This window comes from Notolepis coatsorum, assembly GCF_963971535.1.
Source record: "Notolepis coatsorum genome assembly, chromosome: 1".
In the NCBI taxonomy this organism is placed as follows: Eukaryota; Metazoa; Chordata; class Actinopteri; order Aulopiformes; family Paralepididae; genus Notolepis; species Notolepis coatsorum.
Genome location: NC_140165.1, coordinates 11,541,738 through 11,566,297, shown reverse-complemented (window position 1 = coordinate 11,566,297; position 24,560 = coordinate 11,541,738). Strand labels below are relative to the sequence as shown.

Below are 24,560 nucleotides of genomic sequence, written 5' to 3'. Positions count from 1 at the left end.
TGTGTGTGTGTGTGTGTGTGTGTGTGTGTGTGTGTGTGTGTGTGTGTGTGTGTGTGAGAGAGAGAGAGAGAGAGAGAGAGAGAGAGAGAGAGAGAGAGAGAGAAAGAGAGTGAGTGTGTGCGTGTGGGATAGCAGGTGCGCTTATTCCCAGGCCCCGTCGGCTGACTTCTAAGCCCTAAAAAGCCATAAGTTGGAGAACTTCAAAAGGGGAGAACAGCAAAAATGTGTGTGTGTGTTTACTCTGTGTCTGTTATTGACCTGTGAATAATAGGTGTACCTTCGCTTAGTTGTTGGTTAGTGACAAAAAGTATGACAATGGCAGAGAGGGTAGAGTCCATCTCGACTGCTGCAGTTGGTGTTTTGAACGTGATGGAGCCACTGTTATCATGTCTCTGATCGTGTAAAATGGGGGTCATATACCTTTAAAAAGATTCTCAGGCCTCAGAGCAGGGCTTAAAATAATAGTTTCCCTGTGAACACCCAAAACTACGGTTATTTCCGTCCCCAAGTAAGGAAGAACCGTCCCAAATCCCCCAAAATGTAAATGCATTCAGCCTTTTTTTCCCCATCTACTGTCCTGGGGCCGTCCCTAAATCTGATTTGTACCGTCCCAAACGCAATTTGTATCGTCCCTGGGACATTAGGATGCCCCTCACTTCAATCAGGTACAAGGAAACCTCTCAAGCAGTGCTCGTGTACCCAATCGGCATGTCCTACTAAACTAATTTCAATTGAATCAATATTCAATCAACAAATCTGTCGGGTTGTGTTTCCCATATTTCTGGCCTTCTGAAGATTAATTGGAATCATGCAGATGAACCTCTTTAAATATAGTGCTTACTAAAGAATATTGTATCCACTTTTTCTCCCCATTTTCTATTTTTCTCCCATCCCAATTTTGTGTATCCAATTCTTCCCTCCCCTGTCTTGAACGTTGCTAGACTATGCCTCCCACTGGTCGGCTGTAGTGAGGACAGAAGCCTTGCATCACGTGTCCCCTCCGGTACACGAGAAGGCAGCCTGTCGCATCTTTTCACCGCAGCAGCTCGAAGTAAGGAGTAATGCGTGGGAGGGCTCACGCTGCCCCCGTCACTTCCTGCTTCCGTCGCACCGGCGTCACCAAACCGACCTGTAGGAGTCGCTGTCCACAACGTCAAATCCCCACCCACCGGCTTTCCCACCCTCTAACACTTGCCAATTGTGTTAGTATGAACGACCGGCCAGTCGGTAGCAACGCCGAAAGCTGGGCTCGAACCCAGCGTCTCCTGCGTTTTAGAGGCGAGCGCCTTGCCCACTGCGCCAATCAGCCGCCCTATTGTTCAGATTTTCTTACCATTTTCCAGTAATGACTAATTTAGCATTTAAATAAACAAATAACCCCAAAAAAAAAAACTAATTGACAAAAGAAAAGCGTAGTTTCCCTGGTACTGACCTGGTCAAACAGCTGCTTGCCTGTGGTGTTGGGCTGGATGGCGAACTCCAGCTCTGCGTCCATGGTGGTCACGCGCACATTGATCTGGAAAACACAAAAACGCCATTACTTTTATGTAAATGGTGCATTTATATAGCACTTTTATCCAAAGCGCTTTACAATTTTGTTCCTCACATTTTACCCATTCACTCACACATATCACACACTGACTGCGGAGGCGACCATTGCCAACCTGCTCATCGGGAGCAATTAGGGGTTAAGTGTCTTGCTCAAGGACACTTCCGACACACTGCCTGGATGGAGCAGGAATCGAACCGGGAACCTTCCGATTAACAGAGGAGCGCTCTACCTCCCGAGCCACCCCCTTATGTCGTGGGCTTTTTCCACTGGGTTTTTCCAAGAATTACTAATCTGCAATCTTGTTTTCTCCCCAAAAAGAACCACGTCTTTTATCAAAGAACACCTGGTACTTTTCGCTAATATCGATTGGTTCTCTCATTTCTCTGTATATGGGGTGATGTGCAAAAAAAAATTTCAACTTGTTCACCTTCACATGAAAACCTGCCTATTCAGCTGTGTGGTGGAAAAGCAGGAGGTTCTCTGCCTAAAACCACACCCAGTACTACCGTGCGACCGCCCGATCAGTGTATCTGGTAAGACTGCTCGCAAATTCAGTCGCCACGGACAAAAATAAAATAAATAAAAGAACAATGAAAAGAACTAAACGAGAGCACATTGCGTTTCTTTCCTTCAGACCATCAACTTAAATCAAATGTATTTGTAGAGCCCCGAGATCACATGGAATTGCCCCCATGGGCCGTACAAGTCGAGAAGAAACATCAAGAACTAAAACCACCATCAAATCCAAATATGCGAACCTCCCAGACTTCTGTTGAAGTATAAGTAGCCTATAAACCCAAACCCAGGTTTAGCAGCAGCCAATGATAATCTATTTAATCGACCTTATGATTACATCACGTTGTGGTGGACAATCAAAACCAATAAACAGTTGTGAAATGTGCTTATGAATAATAGAGATGCATGAATGTTCTGGTTTAAATAATAATGATATAGTCTAGGTGTTTATGGAGGCCCGATGACATGATCAGCAGTAGACGTGGATGTTGGAAAGGCCACGTGTGATTAATATGACAACATGTCGGGGTGGTTCGACAGAAAGCTTACAGTGTGTTAAAGGAACACGCCAACATTTTGGGAAGTTAGCTTACCGTCTTCTCCAGAGAGACACAAGAAGATGGATACCAGTTTCCTCTCTGTGCGTTCAATAGAAAGCTACTGAAGCGGACATGACCGGTTAGCCTTCGGGAGAGGTGTTAGTTGGACAATGCCTAGGCTAACCGGCCATGTACGCTTCCATTCATTGTGCTAAGCTATAGGCTAACGTGCAGCCAGATAGCTTTCTACTAATGTGACGATTCAACTGCATCGATTTGAAAAGGTTAGAATCGATATATATTTTTTTAAGTGTGTATTGTTTTTATCAACCTATAACCATTCATGCTTAGTGAGTCAGTTCCCCCAGCCACATTTGTGTATTCAAAATGTTTTGGGGAATTAACTGATCGAATTGAATCGTGGTCAAATGGAGATTTCATGATGCATTGAATCGTTGCCTGAAGAATCGTAATCGAATCTAATCGTTGTGACGTCAAACCGTTACACCCCTACTTTCTACTGAACGCACAGAGAGGAAACTGGTATCTATCTTCTCGTCTCTCTCTGGAAAAGACGGTAAGCTAATTTCCCAAAATGTTGGCGTGTTCCTTTAACCAGGGTAGAATCACTACGTCTACAAATCAGGGTAAATTGGGGTGACGTTACAAGAGCCATGGGGAGGAGGTCGTTTCTGTCGTCACAGATCAACATGGTAGAGCTGTAATGATTCAGTGTTACCAGTTCTTCCTCGCAAGAAAGCATGTAAATCAATAAAGTGTTGTGTTCATTCCAGAAAACCATTCGTCCGTAATCTCATTTCCCACAACACCGTGATTAATAGCCTTGTACGAAAATCAGAATCGTCAAGTCAAAAGCCTTCAGCTGGGAAGCCACCGGATTCACACCAATTATTTGTGGACCCACTTTAAAATCTTCCCTTTCACCAACTTCGAGTTCCTAACCAAACCCAACCTTGAAACGTCGACCGTTTCCTTCCAGCGAAACACGACAGGGAGTCAACAAGAAACAGAAGTGTTCCTGTTCCCAGCCCAGGTTTCTGCTTCCCCATCACAATTCGATCGTTGTACTAAGCAGTTTCTCAGAAACTCTTCCGGAAAATGGAATGTCCCCCCCCCCGGGGGTTTTAGTGGCGCCGCAAACAACGTTTAATTTCTGGAGTCGTCGCCGACGTAGAGCTTCCGCTTAAAAGGCTCAACAAGTGACGGGTTTGCCTCGTCAGTATTCTCCGTCTCGGCCAAACGGAGGGGAGATCGTCCCAAACCAGACGGTCACAGTTTCATTCCCCTGCGACGGCCAATGGAGGCCATGCGCGGAATGTTTGTTTAGTTCTCTTTCTTACAACATGGAACGAACCGTTGTAACCGACTTGCAAAAGAAAATCCCCAATTTCTATGCAGCAGTAAAGCACGGCATTACTGTTCTACCGCGATCGGATCATTACATTTCTGTTGATATATCTCTCATCTATTGTGTTCAACCATTGTATTACATGGCAATCCTCATCTCTTCCAACATGGAGGAAAATATGGGTATTTTAAAACATCCGTTAACCCTTTCACTACCACACGACAAAGGGTTAACCCTTACACTACCACACTACGGAAGGTTAACCCTTTACTACCACAGTGTAGTGTGGTAGTAAAGGGTTAACCTTCTGTAGTGTGTGGTAGTGAAAGGGTTAAAAGGACTCGATATAGCACCATGAATGTTGCGGGTGTCCTTCTGTCTGCTGCTCCCCCCCCTGCACAGACCCTAGGTGTTAAAACTCTTATCCAACACGTCCCGCTGCTCTTTAGCTCACAGATGACTCATTTGCTAAACAGGATCTGTTTTAAAAAGGTGCTATGGATAACATGCAGCCACTAGATGTCGCACTAGAGCACCAGCGTGTCCTTTATCCAATCGGGTGCATTCCAAGTGGGGAACTCTCCACTTGCACAACCTGAAAGTAGGCACTTCCGGCTGACTTCCGGTTGCCAATGGTACTTCCTGTCCCATCCAAATACATTGGTTTTAGCTACTTTTCTCCCCTTATTTATACAACTTTGTCGTCACAGAGAGGCAATGAAACGTTTGTATTATTATAGTATAGAATGTATTTAATAAGCAAACGTTTGTCAGCAGGGTTTTTGGGCTGTATTTCATGTAAAAACGTTCACTGTTAGTTTACTTGCTCACGCTAATTAAGGCTATTGCTGGCTAACAGAAGCTAGTGCAAGAAACGACGCCGCAAAGTATTGTTTATAGTGCATTTCTTGCCACCTTATAGCATTTGTACATTTGTATGACAGTCTATAATGCTCCCGTGAGGTTTTTCCGGACGTTTTGGTAATTATTTTCACTATAAAATCATATTTCTAAATGACAGGAAGTTGATGAAAACTGGCCGGAATAGCTTTGAGCTAACGATCTTTGCCGATGCATTCCATTCTAAACGTAACGTTAGTTGTTCAAAACATTACCCGTCTATATAATTTGTTCCTCAACATTAGCTTCTAACTGTAGCAGGCTGCAGCTTGCTGGCTAACGTTAGCTTCTAACTGTAGCAGGCTGCAGCTTGCTGGCTAACGTTAGCTTCTAACTGTAGCAGGCTGCAGCTTGCTGGCTAACGTTAGCTTCTAACTGTAGCAAGCTGCAGCTTGCTGGCTAACGTTAGCTTCTAACTGTAGCAGGCTGCAGTTAGTTTACAAAACATTACCAGTCTATATAACGTTGAGGAACAAATTATATAGACGGGTAATGTTTTGAACAACTAACGTTACGTTTAGAATGGAATGTATCGGCAAAGATCGTTAGCTCAAAGCTATTCCGGACAGTTTTCATCAACTTCCTGTCATTTAGAAATATGATTTTATAGTGAAAATCATTACCAAAACGTCCGTAAAAACCTCACGGGAGCATTATAGACTGTCATACAAATGTACAAATGCTATAAGGTGGCAAGAAATGCACTATAAACAATACTTTGCGGCGTCGTTTCTTGCAATGCATCGGCAAAGATAGTTAGCTCAAAGCTATTCCGGACAGTTTTCATCAACTTCCTGTCATTTAGAAATATGATTTTATAGTGAAAATCATTACCAAAACGTCAGGAAAAACCTCACGGGAGCATTATAGACCGTCATACAAATGTACAAATGCTATAAGGTGGCAAGAAATGCACTATAAACAATACTTTGCGGCGTCGTTTCTTGCAATGCATCGGCAAAGATAGTTAGCTCAAAGCTATTCCGGAAAGTTTATCAACTTCCTGTCATTTAGAAATATGATTTTATAGTGAAAATCATTACCAAAACGTCCGGAAAAACCTCACGGGAGCATTATAGACGGTCATACAAATGTACAAATGCTATAAGGTGGCAAGAAATGCATTATAAACAATACTTTGCGGCGTCGTTTCTTGCGCTAGCTTCTGTTAGCCAGCAATAGCCTTAATTAGCGTGAGCAAGTAAACTAACAGTGAACGTTTTTACATGAAATACAGCTCAAAAACCCTGCTGACAAACGTTTGCTTATTAAAGACATTCTATACTATAATAATACAAACGTTTCATTGCCTCTCTGCGACGACAAAGTTGTTTAAATAAGGGGAGAAAAGTAGCTAAAACCAATGTATTTGGATGGGACAGGAAGTACCATTGGCAACCGGAAGTCAGCCGGAAGTGCCTACTTTTAGGTTGTGCAAGTGGAGAACTGGGAAGTAGGGAGGAGATAAATGCCTGCAACATGTTTTTCTTTTTCTTTTTTTATGGTAAATGAATTCATAATTTCAACTTTTATTTAGCACTTTTATAAAAGCTATGTGGATCTATTTTTTTCTTCCAAAAAAATAAAATAAAAAAACGATTACTCCACATAAAAATGTAATCTATAGCACCGTTAAACTTATAGAGTATGGAATAGGGATGCACCGATCCGATATTGGTATCGGCCGCTGATATCAGTAAAATAGCTGGATCGGGTATCGGTAAAAAAATATATATATACCGGTATATCGGATTAAATTTTTTAAAATTTTTATAATAAATAAAATAAGAAATAACCATTCAGTACATTTATATCTATGTGTTACTTTGTTACATTTAGTTTCACTAAGTTAGGAAAGTAATGTTTTAAGTCAAGCCTGATGTTGCCTTGCACAAAAGAATGATCCCAGTCTCTTCCACACAGTGACAGTGAGGCATACAGTTTATTAATTGAATGCAGTTTATTGTCTGTCTTTGTTTACAACAAATCAAAAACACACTTGTGATCCCTTACAATTCTTAAAAACAAAATATATTTTTATATAAAAAAAAGAAAAAGAAACGTGGATTAAATTATTATAATATTTCTTTTACTTTTTTGGGAAAATAATTTGGACAATGGGTATCGGATCGGTATCGGTATCGGGACTGAAAAAGGTGCATCCCTAGTATGGAACACAGTGGATCTAAAAGTGTGTAAAGCATCTGCGAGTCCACAGGCTCGACTAACAGTGCGGACAGACGCCAGTGTTTAACTTGAACGTGTTGTTGAAGGAGCCCTCTGGGGAAGCGACCAAAGAGCCTCCAGGAAGTTAAGCTTGTTCTCCGGGGAGAGACAGCTGGCCGTCCTCAACAAGCCGAGGCACGCAGTACCACCTCGCTGCTCCAACACCACGTGCTGCACGTCACTCTATACAGCGTGTGCTGTTCATTTACAGACAGACGGGTTCTCAAACTTTTTTATACCACACACGACCCCCATTTTATTTAGGATTTCTTTTTTTTGTGACCCTAAACGTGGAATTAAGGAATATCAAAATAAAAGCACACGTTGTTGAACTTGATCATGCATATTTATATTTATTACAGCACTATGTTATCAATACACCTTTATTAAACGAGGCCTATTTAGCCAAATTTAGTCAAAATATGTTTACAGAACATTTAATTAATTTTTATTTTTTTTATACAAATAATTACTTGCCAATGCGCGAGTCGCGACCTGTAGTTTGAGAACCACTGCCCTAGAATATCCTAACAAGAAGTGGGGAAGTACTTGCTCGAGGCACGTGTGTGTGTGCATTCTAGGGTTGGGGTACCGGTTCTAGCGCGGTCAATATACTAACCAGACAGAATCATGTGCAGCACCAACATGAGCATAGAAATAGTGAGGATCCACATACTTATACTGTAAACAGTGTGATTCAGCCATGTGTTTGATCCATGTACTTATACTGTGAGCAGAGTGATGGAGCCATATAGTATGTTTGATCTATGTACTTATACTGTAAACAGTGTGATTCAGCCATGTGTTTGATCCATGTACTTATACTGTAAGCAGTGTGATTCAGCCATATAGTATGTTTGATCTATGTACTTATACTGTAAACAGTGTGATTCAGCCATATAGTATGTTTGATCTATGTACTTATACTGTAAACAGTGTGATTCAGCCATATAGTATGTTTGATCTATGTACTTATACTGTAAACAGTGTGATTCAGCCATATAGTATGTTTGATCTATGTACTTATACTGTAAACAGTGTGATTCAGCCATATAGTATGTTTGATCCATGTACTTATACTGTAAACAGTGTGATTCAGCCATATAGTATGTTTGATCCATGTACTTATACTGTAAGCAGTGTGATTCAGCCATATAGTATGTTTGATCTATGTACTTATACTGTAAACAGTGTGATTCAGCCATAAAGTATGTTTGATCTATGTACTTATACTGTAAACAGTGTGATTCAGCCATATAGTATGTTTGATCTATGTACTTATACTGTAAACAGTGTGATTCAGCCATATAGTATGTTTGATCTATGTACTTATACTGTAAACAGTGTGATTCAGCCATATAGTATGTTTGATCCATGTACTTATACTGTAAACAGTGTGATTCAGCCATATAGTATGTTTGATCCATGTACTTATACTGTAAACAGTGTGATTCAGCCATATAGTATGTTTGATCCATGTACTTATACTGTAAGCAGTGTGATTCAGCCATATAGTATGTTTGATCTATGTACTTATACTGTAAACAGTGTGATTCAGCCATGTGTTTGATCCATGTACTTATACTGTAAGCAGTGTGATTCAGCCATATAGTATGTTTGATCCATGTACTTATACTGTAAACAGTGTGATTCAGCCATATAGTATGTTTGATCTATGTACTTATACTGTAAACAGTGTGATTCAGCCATATAGTATGTTTGATCTATGTACTTATACTGTAAACAGTGTGATTCAGCCATATAGTATGTTTGATCCATGTACTTATACTGTAAACAGTGTGATTCAGCCATATAGTATGTTTGATCCATGTACTTATACTGTAAGCAGTGTGATTCAGCCATATAGTATGTTTGATCTATGTACTTATACTGTAAACAGTGTGATTCAGCCATGTGTTTGATCCATGTACTTATACTGTAAGCAGTGTGATTCAGCCATATAGTATGTTTGATCCATGTACTTATACTGTAAACAGTGTGATTCAGCCATATAGTATGTTTGATCCATGTACTTATACTGTAAACAGTGTGATTCAGCCATATAGTATGTTTGATCCATGTACTTATACTGTAAACAGTGTGATTCAGCCTATAGTATGTTTGATCCATGTACTTATACTGTAAGCAGTGTGATTCAGCCATATAGTATGTTTGATCCATGTACTTATACTGTAAGCAGTGTGATTCAGCCATGCGTTTGATCCGAGATGCTGGTTTTCAGAGGCAAGTCAGAGGGAACACAGCAACGGCTCTGATAGAACAAGAGACGTGGTTCACCAAGTTTAAATTGGTGATTTGGTGTTAGCATATTATATATATATTATTTTTTAAACTATACCCAACCCATTTAAAATACAAATTAAATGTACGAGTCGTCTTCCCGCGATCACGGAAACAAGACAATCGAGATAAAACTATTGCTGTGCCGCATGGCTCTCATTTAGTCTTGTGGTGTAAATGCAGAGCGAGCCCCCTTCCTTCACAGCGGTGTACTCTGCCCCCAGCCCACAAGCCCAAACAGCAGTTTCAGTTCATTGCTCCAGTTATTTTGAAAGGTCTTTGGTAACTTGCCTTTGGTCGGGAAGAAAGGTAAAAACACACAGTATATCATATGATGTTCTCAAATCAATGAGTAATCAATCAGTGTTTAATAACCGTGATTTCAACATCACTCACAGGGTTGCAGTTTTTTTAAGCATATTCTTGGCCTGCTTGCCAGCTAGAGCAAGCTAGAGCATCACAGCCGAATAAATGAGGAAAAGCAGTTGGAGCAAGCGGGGGGGAAAAAAGGGATTTCTTCATTCAGAACAATTTGATCATGGATGAACAAAACATTCAATGCGAATGGTTGATTTGAATTTCAAGGACTTTAAGCACCTTGTTAAAAAAAGTGTCTGTTTTTCAAGGAATTCCAGCCCTTGGCTTTTTTTTTTTTTTTTATCAAGCACTTTAATTTTCAAGGACCTTGTGTGAGCCCTGCACTCATAATAGTCGTGATTATGATTTTCATGAATAGTCGAGCAGCCCAACTTTGAAGGCCATTCTCTCTCTAGGGCCTTTCTGCCCTCTCAGCACTCAGTCTTAACAAGCCCAATGCTCCCCTTCCTGGCGGCCTCCCATCCAGAATGCCACGGTGGGTGGGTGTGGGGGGGGCAGGGGAGCAAGCCCAGCCATTGGCTAAGGACGACCTGCACTGGCAAGGATCCCCAGCTGGTGGAGCAGAGCGGAACAGAGCTGACACCCCCCAACCCCCACCCCCCCCGAGTGTCCCGACATCCTTCCTCCCACACGTCCGTACGAGGCTTGTTGCCTACATGGAGCTGTTGAACGACGTGAGGAGGAGGAGGAGAGGAGGGTGAGCTAAGAGGAGCAAGATAAAGAGGCAGGGAGAGAATGAGAGAGAGCACTGAGGGAGAGAGAGAGCACTGAGGGAGACAGGAGAGAGAGAGTGAGAGAGAGAACTACTGAGGGAGAGAGAGAGCCGAGGAGAGACAGGAGAGAGGGAAAAGAGGGGAGAGTTGGAGCCGGAAGCAACTGTGTAAGAGAGAGAGTGTGTGTAGGGGAAAGAGTAGAAGGGAGAGTGGAGGAGAGAGTAGGGGAGAAACTCAGAGAATGGAGAGAAAGAGACAAACAGAGAGAGAGAGTAGGGGAGAGAGGAGAGACAATAGTCGGAGTGGGGGGGACAGAGACACAGAGTGGGCATGATGGGTAGAGATGAAGAAAGAGAGAGAGAGCACAGAGACAGTGGGGGAGTGAGAGACAGACACAGAGTGGGCATGATGGATAGAGATGGAGAGAGAGAGAGGGGGGGGGGAGAGAGACAGAGCAGGGCATAGATAGATGGATGACACTAACCTCCCACTGGTATAGAGTTACAGAGGGATTACTGTCTGTAGCCCCGTCACTCATACAGGGAAGAGAGTGAGAGAGAGATAGGGAGAGTGAGAGTGAGAGAGACGGAGAGGGAGAGAGCGAGAGACAGAGTGAGAGCTCCTCCGTGCCTCTTCTCAATCAGTAATTACCCATAAAACCTCAGGAACTGTAGTTACATTTCTTTCCCTTTTTCTCGTTTCTGCCAAATGCCATCTCACTAGGGCTGAACCGAATGCTTCGAAGCTTTGATCATAATGTTGACATTCGAATTCTAAATCAACATTTGAATTTTTTTATTTTGAATAAAAAATTTTTTTTTTGTCTATTCAATCTGTTTAAACCAATGGGGGTTTTCTTCACAGTTGCAGTTAAAGATTAGGCTACACTAATATTTAGTACTATTGTAATCTATACTATTCCGCCGATTTAGTCATGTCATAATAGCACATTCTAGAACATTTGTGATGTTACAGTATGATGTCATAATAGCACATTCTAGAACATTTGTGATGTTACAGTATGATGTCATAATAGCACATTCTAGAACATTTGTGGTTACAGTATGATGTCATAATGGAACATTCTAGAACAGTTGTGATGTCACAGTATGATGTCAAAATAGAACATTCTAGAACATTTGTGAGTATGGATGTCATAATAGAACATTTGTGATGTCACAGTATGATGTCATAATAGACAATTCTAGAACATTTGTGATGTCACAGTATGATGTCATAATAGAGGCATCACCCACACTTTCACAATTTCCCCACCAGCACTTTCATACCAACCGTGCCCTTATTGGATTATTTATGTTGACGAAACTGATGAGTTATATTCATTAAAGAAAGTGTATTTAATAAGACTCATTTAATCAGATGAATCACTTTATTCAAATTGGGGTTTTAGTTAAAAAAATTAAAATACTTTTTATTAAATGTATTTATTTTATGAAGTAAATTTTTTTTGTGTAGACATTCAAAGCTTTGTTCGAATACTTCAATCGAAGCTTTGAATGTTAAAAAATGACATTCGGTACAGCCCTATTGACAGCTATGACCTTACCTGCTACACTTAGGGTACCTGTCTAGATAAACCCAACTTCCTTTATACTTACCGGTCATACTTAGCTATATAAAAAATTCTAAATAAATATTTCATGTCAAAAAAAAGTTTTTTTTACTTCCGTCTTTTTTTTTGTGCCCCCCCCCCCCCCATACTAGCTCTTGCCCCCCGGGCTGTGCCCCCTTGTTTAACAGTTCCTAGAATCGCCAGCTAACCTGATGAGATAAACTTACCTGAAATAGGCGCTGAAGCCACAGGGGCCTTAAACTCGTGCTTATTTCCATTTTACTCATGCTTATTTCCATTTTCCAAGTGGGGATTTTTAAATTGTATCTACAGAATATATTCAAGCTTACAGACAACAAGTAGCCGGAAACAACAAGTGAGATGTTCACTTGTCTTCTGCGCCCTACTGAGAAAATTGTTGTATATATACTGTACACAAATGTTCAAGAATGTTCTATTATGACATCATACTGTGACATCACAAATGTTCTAGAATGTTCTATTATGACATGATACTGTGACATCACAATGGAACATGTTGAATAGATACAGAAATGTTCTAGAATGTTCTATTATGACATCATACTGTGACATCACAAATGTTCTAGAATGTGCTATTATGACATCATACTGTGACCACAAATGTTCTAGAATGTTCTATTATGACATCATACTGTGACATCACAAATGTTCTAGAATGTTTGATTATGACATCATACTGTGACATCAGAATGGAACATGTTTGACTTCATTTGAATAATATAAATAATATGTATGATAATTATAATATAATGTAATGTAATTAAGGCTGTCAAAGTTAACGCGATATTAACGCGTTATCGCCCGATTCTATTAACAGCACTATTTTTTTTAACTCACGATTAACTTTTACGAAATATTTAAAAAAAAGAAAAAAAAAAAAAAAAAAAAAAAAAATTTTACTAGACTTCACTCATGTGTATTATTGATGCTCTCATTGATACTATGTTTGTTTCTGTGTGTGTGTGTGTGTGTGTGTGTGTGTGTGTGTGTGTGTGTGTGTGTGTGTGTGTGTGTGTGTGTGTGTGATATAGAGCGAGAGAGGGGGGTGAGAGAAATGAGTAAGGGGCAAGAGAGAAAGAGAGTTGGGAGAGTGTGTGTGTGAGAGAGAGAGGGGGGGGGGTGATTACGCAGCCCTTGTGTGGGTGAATGTAACAAGTTCCTAACGTTTTCTTTCCCCTATTATTTCATGCACACTTTATTCATCGTTTTAAATTATTACTTTCTTTTAAGTTATTTTGTGCATCTGAATTTGATGCAAATTTGCAATGCATGAGGGTAATCCTTTTGTGTTAAATGGCTGCATAAAGCAAGCATTTGTTGACTCGCATGTTGATAAGAGTATTAAAACTTGGAACTTGAAAAATATCCGTTTAACACTTTGATTGCCTAAGGCTAAATTCATGATATACCATCCCTTGCCAGCTCTATTTGTCTATGGAGAAGTTCCCCTTCTTTGCAGGGCTATAACTTTTTAAATTCTATTGCTAAATTGCCATTATTAGGGCCCATTCAATGTCCTATATGTATTGTTCAGGGTGTATGAACGTTAAACTTTTTCATTCACATATTCATACTAAAATATAGAGATGTTCCGATACCATTTTTCCCTTTCCGATCCGATTCCGATACCTAAGCTTTACCGATATTTATCCGATACCAGTGCATACAAAAAAAAATAAAAAATTATATAAATACTTTTTTTATTTTTTTTACAGATACTGTTATACTGTTTTTAGTAATAACTGGAAAGTAATGGTATTTATTCAACAACAGGTGATTGTATAGATTTGTATTAGTATCATTAATCAATGAGTATGGGCTGCAGCACTGCAGATATACCCTACTCCAATGATCCACACGGACATTAAACGGTGTTGCACTCGCTACTCCGTGGCTCTGCAGATATACCCTATTCAGTCTGTAAGCTAGTGGCAGATGGAACGTTCATGTTGTGATTTTTGATGCAAAATAAATATTCAACATTCTCTTTTGAAACTCCGCCTCAGACTCTTATCCTTTGGCACTTGCTGTACTTTGCTTGCAGGTCTGCAGCCATTATTGCTGGATTATAAATAGCACCAACTTTAGACACGGTAACGTTATCAAGCTAAGCTAACTGACCTAGCTCGTCTTCCCGCATTGACATTTGATAACGTTAGTAATAGTCAGCTAACGCTAGTCAGTAGCTACTTAACTTAAATACAATTCACCGTGGGTGCATTATTGTTGATAGACGGTCACGGACAGTGTTAGGTCCTGGAGAAAGGACAGGCGATCATCTGATTTGATGTAACGTTAAAGCGGATGTTGTTCCAACTAGCTATCTTTCCAGCTAATGCTATCATAACACCAGCAAAACACATCCCGTCCGAGCTCCCCGTCACACCGCACTGTCGGGGACAATGGAATTTAAGAAAGTGTATCTGCTGTTAAAATGACACAGCATCACACTTTAAAACATGTTCATTTTATAATCCTCACTCTCCGCAGGACTCGGCAGGAGATAAATTACATCATGGGATCGGAGGCTAGAATTTACGTGTACTCGCCGATACCGATACCAGCATTTTAGGCAGTATCGGCGGCATTTCCGATACTGGTATCGGTATCGGAACAACTCTACTAAAATATGATCTAAAGTATAAGTATGTTTTCATCTCTTTCTGCAGCTTTCTCCAGAACGTGATTTATAGCCCCAAATGCATTATATTGATGATCAAATACAGTTTGATAGCAATCGGCGCGATTTAAAAAAATCCAACTGGACGGACTTCTGGAAGTTACTACACGTCATCTGATGTTGACCGGATGGGCGAGGGAGCGTTTATAATTCCGTGGGCAGCGTTATAACATTCATCTAATGTGGGTCAAATGTTCATCATAGCAGTTGGTGTCGAACACGGTAATATTACACGCTAAAACTCACCCCAGTCTCCGCGGGCCGTTGGCCGATCAGCGTGGGATAGACAGTTTTCCATTATGGGATGTTGAAATACCCGGTCCATTTCCAGGTTGTATAATAATATATACGTCCAAATCATGTTGTTTTTTCGAGTTATTTGCAGCGATCGATGTTCACTGTGTGAAGACTGAGTCTCTCTAACATTAGCGAGTGCCCGGACCCCATATGGAGTGAGTCCTGCCGGGTTAAAGGTAACATCCGTTTTTTCGATCTGCTGATCGGCCACCAGATGGCGGTCTTGAACCGCTAGAGGATTGAGAGGAGATCACACTTGTGTCTCAGGGCCCCGGAAAGGAAATATGATTCCGATCACAGATTTTTGAAATATTGATATCAAAGACGAGTTACGGCGTCTTCGGCAACTTGAGCATGGCGGGGAAGGACGCCTAAACTCGTCCTTTGGCAACTAAAGTGTTAAGGTAGAAAAAAAATGCGATTAATTTCAGATTAATCACGAGTTAACTATGGACAATCATGCGATTAATCGAGTTAAATATTTTAATCGATTGACAGCACTAAATGTAATGTAATATTATATATTATAATATATTGTAATATAATAATAAAGTATATTATATTTAGCTCCTATTTGAATAATATAGAAATATGTCTAAAAACATGACATTCTTTAGAAGTCTTAAAATAAAATATATTTAATTTAAATTAAAATAAATGTAAAATAATAATAACTTTATTTATATAGCACCATTCATACAGATTGCACCTCAAAGTGATTTACACAAAAAACAAAACAGAAGGATAAAGAAAAAATGATAATTAAATAAAAATAATAAAGACATTAAAATGATAGAAAAAAACGGTAATAAAACAACTAGATACAATAAAATAAAAATAGCTAAATAAGACAAACAGTAAGACACTAACATAAGACAATAAATAAATGACAAATAAAATAATAATAAAGACAGAAAAATAAAATAGTTAAAATAATAATAGCTAAATTAGATAGTAAACAATGAAAAAATGTATAACAGTAAAATAAGACATTAATAAATAACAAATACAATGATAAACTACATTAAAATAATGATACAAATCTGTTTTTTTATGAAGTAAACAAATCTTTTGTAGACATTCAAAGCTTCGTTAGAATACTTCAATCGAAGCTTTGAATGTTAAATTACATTCGGTACAGCCCTACATCTCGCTCCCCCTTTCTTCCTTTCATCCATCTCTCATTCTCTCTCGCCTCATGAATAATCCATGAAACTTTTGCATATACAGCACATAGTTGGGGTCTCTCTCTCTCCACGCGGAACCCCAGCTATATCTTCTTCCACGTCTCCCTTTCATTAATTACCCATGAGAAGCGCTTTCTCCACTCTTAAAACCCCAATCAGTTTTTTTATACCAATATTAGTGGGTCTATTCACATACATTCTTTAAAGAGTTTGATCTGAAGGTGGAAAATATGTTTTCTGTACATTTCTGTTCAAATGTATCCAATGGGAGTTTTTGACCACTAGTAGCTGAAATCGGCGCTATAGAGCACAGGAGGAAAGGGGGTTCCCCCGAAAATTGGCCACGTGTTCTTCCAGCACAAGGGTGCATACACTGCGTGTCAATCAAAAGGAGGTCGGACTCATAACTTCGCCGAAACCGAAAGAGGAACACGCCATTTTGGGAAATTAGCTTATGGTCTTCTCCAGAGAGAGAGACAAGAAGATGGATACCAGTTTTCTCTCTGCGTTCAGTAGAAAGCTATCTGGCTGCACGTTAGCCTGGCTTAGCACAATGAAAGAAGCGGACAGTGCCAGATAGCCTAGGCATTGTCCAACAAACACCTCTCCCGAAGGCTAACCGGCACTGTGCACTTCCATTCATTGTGCTAAGCTATAGGCTAACGTTCAGCTTTCTACTGAACACACTAGAAGTGTAACGATGCGACCTCACAACGATTAATTTCGATTACGATTATTCAGGCAACGATTCAATGCATCATGAAATCTCTTAATTTGACCACGATTCGATTCGATTCAGTTTCTATCAGTTAATTCCCCAAAAAATGTTGAATACACAAATCTGGCTGGGGGAACTGATTCACTCAGCATGAATGGACTATGTCAATAAAAACAATACACAAAAAAAAACATAAAAAAAAAGAAATTAAGAAAAAAGTTTTTCGATTATAATCGATTCTAACATTTTCAAATCGATGCAGTTGAATAGTCACATTAGAATCGATGCATTTCGATTAATTGATGCATCGTTAGTTACACCCCTAGAACACAGGAAACTGGTATCTATCTTCTTGTCTCTCTTTGGAGAAGACTGTAAACTAATTACCCAATGTTGGCGTGTGCCTTTAAAACATGGATGAGACAAACCATTTGGCCATGTTTACACCATTGAATACAGAAACGTTTTTGTTGCTGAATGATTACGTTTGCTGTCCTAGTTAAAAATAAACGCCGTTTTGGCAGGAAAACGCGTTGTCCTACCGGCAACCCTGAAAAGGTGTTTTTGTTTTGGAAAATCGCCAAAACTCGCCGACAACGTGTCATGTAATCTGCGTGAGCTGGATACAGAGCCGTTTTGCTCAATGCCCATGCGCAGTAGAGACCAAGGCCAAACCCTCCGCCTCCCAGACCCATGTCATGTCAACAAACCAGCAGCCACGCAAGAGTCGATTGCTCAGAGCTCCTCTTTCAATCTTAACAAGCATTAAACAAAATGGCCCAGTCATCTATTCACTTTTGTTTAATACATGAGGCGTTGTCTAATGTTATCTAGCTACTGATAGCTCCTGATATCAATGTCTGATATCATCAGTTTGGCTGGCTCGTCGCTCGTGAGCTAGTTAGCTACCTAGCTAACGTTAATTTCAGATCCCCGTTAGCTGCAGCTACGGTGTTGTCAAGTTATTGTTATAAGGAGCCCAGTCCAAGCTACAACTTTTGTTTAATACATGAGGCGTTGTCTAATGTTATCTAGCTACTGATAGCTCCCGATATCATCAGTTTGGTGCTGGCTGGCTAATGTGAGCTAACGTTAGCTACCTAGCTAACGTTACTTCCAAACCCTGTTAGTTGTTATAAGGAGCCCAGTCCAAGCTACAACAGTCTGCATACCCTTAACAATTGTGTGTATTGAGCCGTATTGCCGTATTGTACCCATTCTGCAATCTGTTAAATAAAATGTTCACCCATTTCTACTCGATGCTATTAACATGATGCTACATGCACATTAGCATGTAGCTAACAACACAGAGATATTTTTGTGAGACTAAAACTCCGCTCTTGGTGGTCAATTGTGTTGATGTTAGTTTTGTTTCATCAACAAATTATCAACAAATGAGGCAGAACACAGTGAATGTATCCGTTTTGTTTATTGCACTTTCTTTGCTGAAAAATAAATGCTACGTTGGCTAAATGGCTCACGCGAGGCATTTAAAGATGGTGGTTTGTTGTTTTTTTGCAGGAAGTGTATTGGCACATTAAACTTTTGTGATTGGTTGAAAATGTCCTTCATGTTCGCCACCTACTGCCACCTACTGCTTTGGCATTGTACTACATCACTGTGCTCAGGAGGCAAAACCAATGTCTAACTTGCCTGCCATTACGTTGCGTTCTGAAAAGCGAAACCGACCAGACAACAAAACGAAAACTGGCCATTAGTGTAACCTTCATATTCGGTATACCTCCCATTTCTACTCCAATGTAAACAAATCTTTTACAGTCACAAAATACTATAAATACAATTAAAAAACGAATCTACCTTTTGTTTTTTGCGTTAGTACTTGTATCAAGAGCTCAAGTCAAACAAGCAGAGAACGACACCCATTCGTTTACACTTGGATCACTGACCGGGGCTTTAACCCAGCTTCTCTCGTCAGTCATGAATGCCCTCACACACTCCAGCTCCAGCCCCCCCCCCCCCCCCCCCCGAGGGATTAAGCAAGAACATGTGCGAGTGACAGTTCATTTCATGAGATACCATTTCAGCAGGGGCCTCGATTCTGTCCCAACAGGTGGGGGGGGGAAAATACTTTTTATTCACAATATATTCCATATTATCGAGGGGACACATTTGAACTTGGGGTGAAAAAACACCAAACCCTGCCAGGAACACAGTTAGTCTAGGATGACTAAAAAGGAATCCGTTTTTTTAGCTCGCATTTTCTATCCGGTGCCCGCCTGCCACACCCCCCCCCCCCATCAAAACAGACATTCGGTCTTCCGAGACCAACGTCTCTGGTGTTGGGACTCGAGACGGGACGTTTTTATTTTTAGTCCAGGTCAGGACTGGAGGCTTAATCCTCGTCTGGGAAATCTGCCCGCAAACGTTTTCTAATCTACAGCACGTCTGCATCACCAGGAGGCCTGCGGTTGCGTAAGAGAGGGGTTATTAGGATGCATTAAGATCGCTTTCCTTCCTTCCAAACCTCAAGTCGAGGAAAAACAATTATCAGTGAAAGGAAGGCTCTTTTTTTCCTTTTTTGCATCCCTTCAAACGCAGCCAAGAGTTCACGTAGAGCTCAGACGCTGGACAAAGTGTTGTTGACCTCTTGACCTCTTTGACGGCCAGGTCAGATGAGGCTCTAACCGCCCGGGAACACCAGTGAAACCCACACCACACCCACTCAAATTAGCCGCGTATTACCGCACGGCCTCAGAGGCGGTGAGGAAGCCGGGTGTTCGGTTGCCCTGCAGGACTGGAGCGTGTGCCGTTTAGGAGAAGCTCCCCGGTGTCGCCGTTAGCTTAGCAGGGCCGTCCAGGGAGAGAGAGGACAGAGTAGGGCTGGGCGATATGGAAAAAAATCATATCGCGATAACGATATGATAATTTTATTTTATTTCTCGATATCGATAATTATCGAATTGTTATAAGTATATAAAAAAAAAATAAAAAAAAAATTTAACAACAGATGTATGTTTATTTTGCAGCAATTCTTTGTCATTGCCGCCATCTTTAGTGTTACATCCCCTCACACTCCAGTTCTCAGGCTGCAGCTGGTTTTAAAGCGAAAGTAAACCGGCTTCTCTGCTGGCTGTGGCTCCAGAGGAGTTGAACAGTTCTGGCTCTGCTAGTTTATTTTCGATCTTTTGCCGCTTTTTTGGTGGACAAACCACCGCACATGTGCACTGTGACTCGTGACTGGAGTCTAGTTCTGCTAGCACACATAGCCTACTGTGTACAGACGGTTTCAAAATGTATTTTAAATTAGAAAGCAAACAAAATAAATGGACAAGAGAAAAAGATCTGAATTTGGTCAGTATTGTCATTTGGACAAGCAAAGCCATTACTTTAAGTTGCAGGCAAGAAAGACTGTCTCTGGTTTTAAAACTGCCCTGTTGCAGGTAAAAAAAAAAAAAAAAAAAAACGATTTTTCGATTTTTTTTTATTTCGATATTCGATATCGATTATTAAAATATATCGCGATATTTATCGTTATCGTTATATCGCCCAGCCCTAGGACAGAGAGAGAGGACAGCCTCCAGGGAGAGGACAGCCTCCAGAGAGAGAGAGGACAGCCTCCAGGGAGAGAGAGAGGACAGCCTCCAGAGAGAGAGGACAGCCTCCAGGGAGAGAGAGGACAGCCTCCAGGGAGAGAGAGAGGACAGCCTCCAGGGAGAGAGAGGACAGCCTCCAGGGAGAGAGAGGACAGCCTCCAGGGAGAGAGAGAGAGAGGACAGCCTCCAGGGAGAGAGAGGACAGCCTCCAGGTTAGAGAGGACAGCCTCCAGAGAGAGGACAGCCTCCAGAGAGAGAGAGGACAGCCTCCAGGGAGAGAGAGAGGACAGCCTCCAGGGAGAGAGAGAGGACAGCCTCCAGGGAGAGAGAGAGGACAGCCTCCAGGGAGAGAGAGGACAGCCTCCAGGGAGAGAGAGAGGACAGCCTCCAGGGAGAGAGAGGACAGCCTCCAGGGAGAGAGAGGACAGCCTCCAGGGAGAGAGAGGACAGCCTCCAGAGAGAGAGAGAGGACAGCCTCCAGGGAGAGAGAGGACAGCCTCCAGGGAGAGAGAGGACAGCCTCCAGGGAGAGAGAGGACAGCCTCCAGGGAGAGAGAGGACAGCCTCCAGAGAGAGAGAGAGGACAGCCTCCAGAGAGAGAGAGGACAGCCTCCAGAGAGAGAGAGAGGACAGCCTCCAGGGAGAGAGAGGACAGCCTCCAGAGAGAGAGAGGACAGCCTCCAGAGAGAGAGAGGACAGAGAGAGAGGACAGCCTCCAGAGAGAGAGAGGACAGAGAGAGAGGACAGCCTCCAGAGAGAGAGAGGACAGAGAGAGAGGACAGCCTCCAGGGAGAGAGAGGACAGAGAGAGAGGACAGCCTCCAGGGAGAGAGAGAGGACAGAGAGAGAGGACAGCCTCCAGGGAGAGAGGACAGCCTCCAGAGAGAGAGGACAGCCTCCAGGGAGAGAGAGGACAGCCTCCAGAGAGAGAGGACAGCCTCCAGGGAGAGAGAGAGGACAGCCTCCAGAGAGAGAGGACAGCCTCCAGAGAGAGAGAGAGGACAGCCTCCAGAGAGAGAGGACAGCCTCCAGGGAGAGAGAGGACAGCCTCCAGAGAGAGAGGACAGCCTCCAGAGAGAGAGGACAGCCTCCAGGGAGAGAGAGAGAGGACAGCCTCCAGAGAGAGAGAGGACAGCCTCCAGGGAGAGAGAGGACAGCCTCCAGAGAGAGAGAGGACAGCCTCCAGAGAGAGAGAGAGGACAGCCTCCAGAGAGAGAGAGGACAGCCTCCAGAGCGAGAGAGAGGACAGCCTCCAGAGAGAGAGAGAGGACAGCCTCCAGAGAGAGAGAGAGAGGGCAGCCTCCAGGGAGAGAGAGGACAGCCTCCAGAGAGAGAGAGGACAGCCTCCAGGGAGAGAGAGGACAGCCTCCAGGGAGAGAGAGAGAGGGCAGCCTCCAGAGAGAGAGAGGACAGCCTCCAGAGAGAGAGAGAGAGAGGACAGCCTCCAGGGAGAGAGAGGACAGCCTCCAGGGAGAGAGAGGACAGCCTCCAGAGAGAGAGAGGACAGCCTCCAGAGAGAGAGATGACAGCCTCCAGGGAGAGAGAGGACAGCCTCCAGGGAGAGAGAGGACAGCCTCCAGAGAGAGAGAGGACAGCCTCCAGGGAGAGAGAGGACAGCCTCCAGGGAGAGAGAGGACAGCCTCCAGAGAGAGAGAGAGGACAGCCTCCAGGGAGAGAGAGAGGACAGCCTCCAGGGAGAGAGAGAGGACAGCCTCCAGGGAGAGAGAGGACAGCCTCCAGGGAGAGAGAGAGGACAGCCTCCAGGGAGAGAGAGAGGACAGCCTCCAGGGAGAGAGAGAGGACAGCCTCCAGGGAGAGAGAGAGGACAGCCTCCAGGGAGAGAGAGAGGACAGCCTCCAGGGAGAGAGAGGACAGCCTCCAGAGAGAGAGGACAGCCTCCAGGGAGAGAGAGGACAGCCTCCAGGGAGAGAGAGGACAGCCTCCAGAGAGAGAGGACAGCCTCCAGAGAGAGAGGACAGCCTCCAGGGAGAGAGAGAGGACAGCCTCCAGAGAGAGAGGACAGCCTCCAGAGAGAGAGGACAGCCTCCAGAGAGAGAGAGGACAGCCTCCAGAGAGAGCGAAGACAGCCTCCAGGGAGAGAGAGGACAGCCTCCAGAGAGAGAGGACAGCCTCCAGGGAGAGAGAGGACAGCCTCCAGAGAGAGAGAGGACAGCCTCCAGGGAGAGAGGACAGCCTCCAGGGAGAGAGAGGACAGCCTCCAGGGAGAGAGAGGACAGCCTCCAGAGAGAGAGGACAGCCTCCAGAGAGAGAGAGAGGACAGCCTCCAGAGAGAGAGAGAGGACAGCCTCCAGGGAGAGAGAGAGGACCAGCCTCCAGAGAGAGAGAGAGGACAGCCTCCAGAGAGAGAGAGAGGACAGCCTCCAGGTTAGAGAGGACAGCCTCCAGGGAGAGAGAGGACAGCCTCCAGGGAGAGAGAGGACAGCCTCCAGAGAGAGAGAGGACAGCCTCCAGGGAGAGGACAGCCTCCAGAGAGAGAGGACAGCCTCCAGAGAGAGAGAGGACAGCCTCCAGAGAGAGGACAGCCTCCAGAGAGAGGACAGCCTCCAGAGAGAGAGGACAGCCTCCAGAGAGAGGACAGCCTCCAGAGAGAGAGGACAGCCTCCAGGGAGAGAGAAGACAGCCTCCAGGGAGAGAGAGGACAGCCTCCAGAGAGAGGACAGCCTCCAGAGAGAGAGGACAGCCTCCAGGGAGAGAGAGGACAGCCTCCAGAGAGAGAGGACAGCCTCCAGGGAGAGAGAAGACAGCCTCCAGGGAGAGAGAAGACAGCCTCCAGGTTAGAGAGGACAGCCTCCAGGGAGAGAGAGGACAGCCTCCAGGGAGAGAGAGGACAGCCTCCAGGGAGAGAGAGGACAGCCTCCAGGGAGAGAGAGGACAGCCTCCAGGGAGAGAGAGAGGACAGCCTCCAGAGAGAGAGAGAGGACAGCCTCCAGGGAGAGAGAGGACAGCCTCCAGGGAGAGAGAGGACAGCCTCCAGAGAGAGAGAGGACAGCCTCCAGAGAGAGAGAGGACAGCCTCCAGGGAGAGAGAGGACAGCCTCCAAGGAGAGAGAGGACAGCCTCCAGAGAGAGAGAGGACAGCCTCCAGGGAGAGAGAGGACAGCCTCCAGGGAGAGAGAGGACAGCCTCCAGGGAGAGAGAGGACAGCCTCCAGGGAGAGAGAGGACAGCCTCCAGGGAGAGAGAGAGGACAGCCTCCAGAGAGAGAGAGGACAGCCTCCAAGGAGAGAGGACAGCCTCCAAGGAGAGAGGACAGCCTCCAGAGAGAGAGAGGACAGCCTCCAGGGAGAGAGAGGACAGCCTCCAGGGAGAGAGAGGACAGCCTCCAGAGAGAGAGGACAGCCTCCAGGGAGAGAGAGGACAGCCTCCAGAGAGAGAGGACAGCCTCCAGGGAGAGAGAGGACAGCCTCCAGGGAGAGAGAGGACAGCCTCCAGTGTGAGTCTATTTTTATCCTTTTATGTCCCCTCACGAGCCCTAAGGTCCTCCACAGCTGGTCTTTTAATTGTTCCTGGGGTGCCCCAAAGGAAAATTGGGGCATCTGCTTTTAAATGCTATGCACCACAGCTGTGGAACACAATCCCCAAAAATATTAGAGAGGCTGGCTCAGTAGACATTTTTAAATGACAGTTGAAAACATACCTTTTTAATATTGCTTTTAATTAGCAACTCTTTTTATTATTTTTCTTTAAATACTCGATTTTATCCATTTTCTTTACTTGTGATTTTGACTGTGTGGTTTACTTTATGTTCTTTTGTTATTATTCATTGTTTTATCCTTCTTCTATCATGTAATGTGAAGCACTTTGGGCTACATCTTGTATGAAAAGTGCTATATAAATGAAGTTATTATTATTATTATTGGAATGGAATGTTGGAACCTATGGAACCAGTTCTAGTGACTGGCTGGTCCCTCGAGTTTGCTCTGAACAGGGGAAATCTGCATTTTACTATGATGCCCCTCTAGCTCATGGAATGAACTCCAACAGTCCTTGAAGATTCT

At 43.3% G+C, this 24,560-nt stretch overlaps 1 protein-coding gene across 1 annotated transcript in view; it reads right to left on the bottom strand.

The window, feature by feature from the left end:
* LOC311241478 (radixin-like) overlaps window positions 1-24,560 on the bottom strand; it is a 98,645-nt gene that overhangs the window by 53,762 nt on the left and 20,323 nt on the right. Inside the window, exon 3 of the mRNA XM_084330319.1 lies at window positions 1,433-1,516. Within this exon, the coding sequence (XP_084186445.1) occupies window positions 1,433-1,516 (84 nt within the window). The remainder of the gene's footprint in view (window positions 1-1,432; window positions 1,517-24,560) is intronic.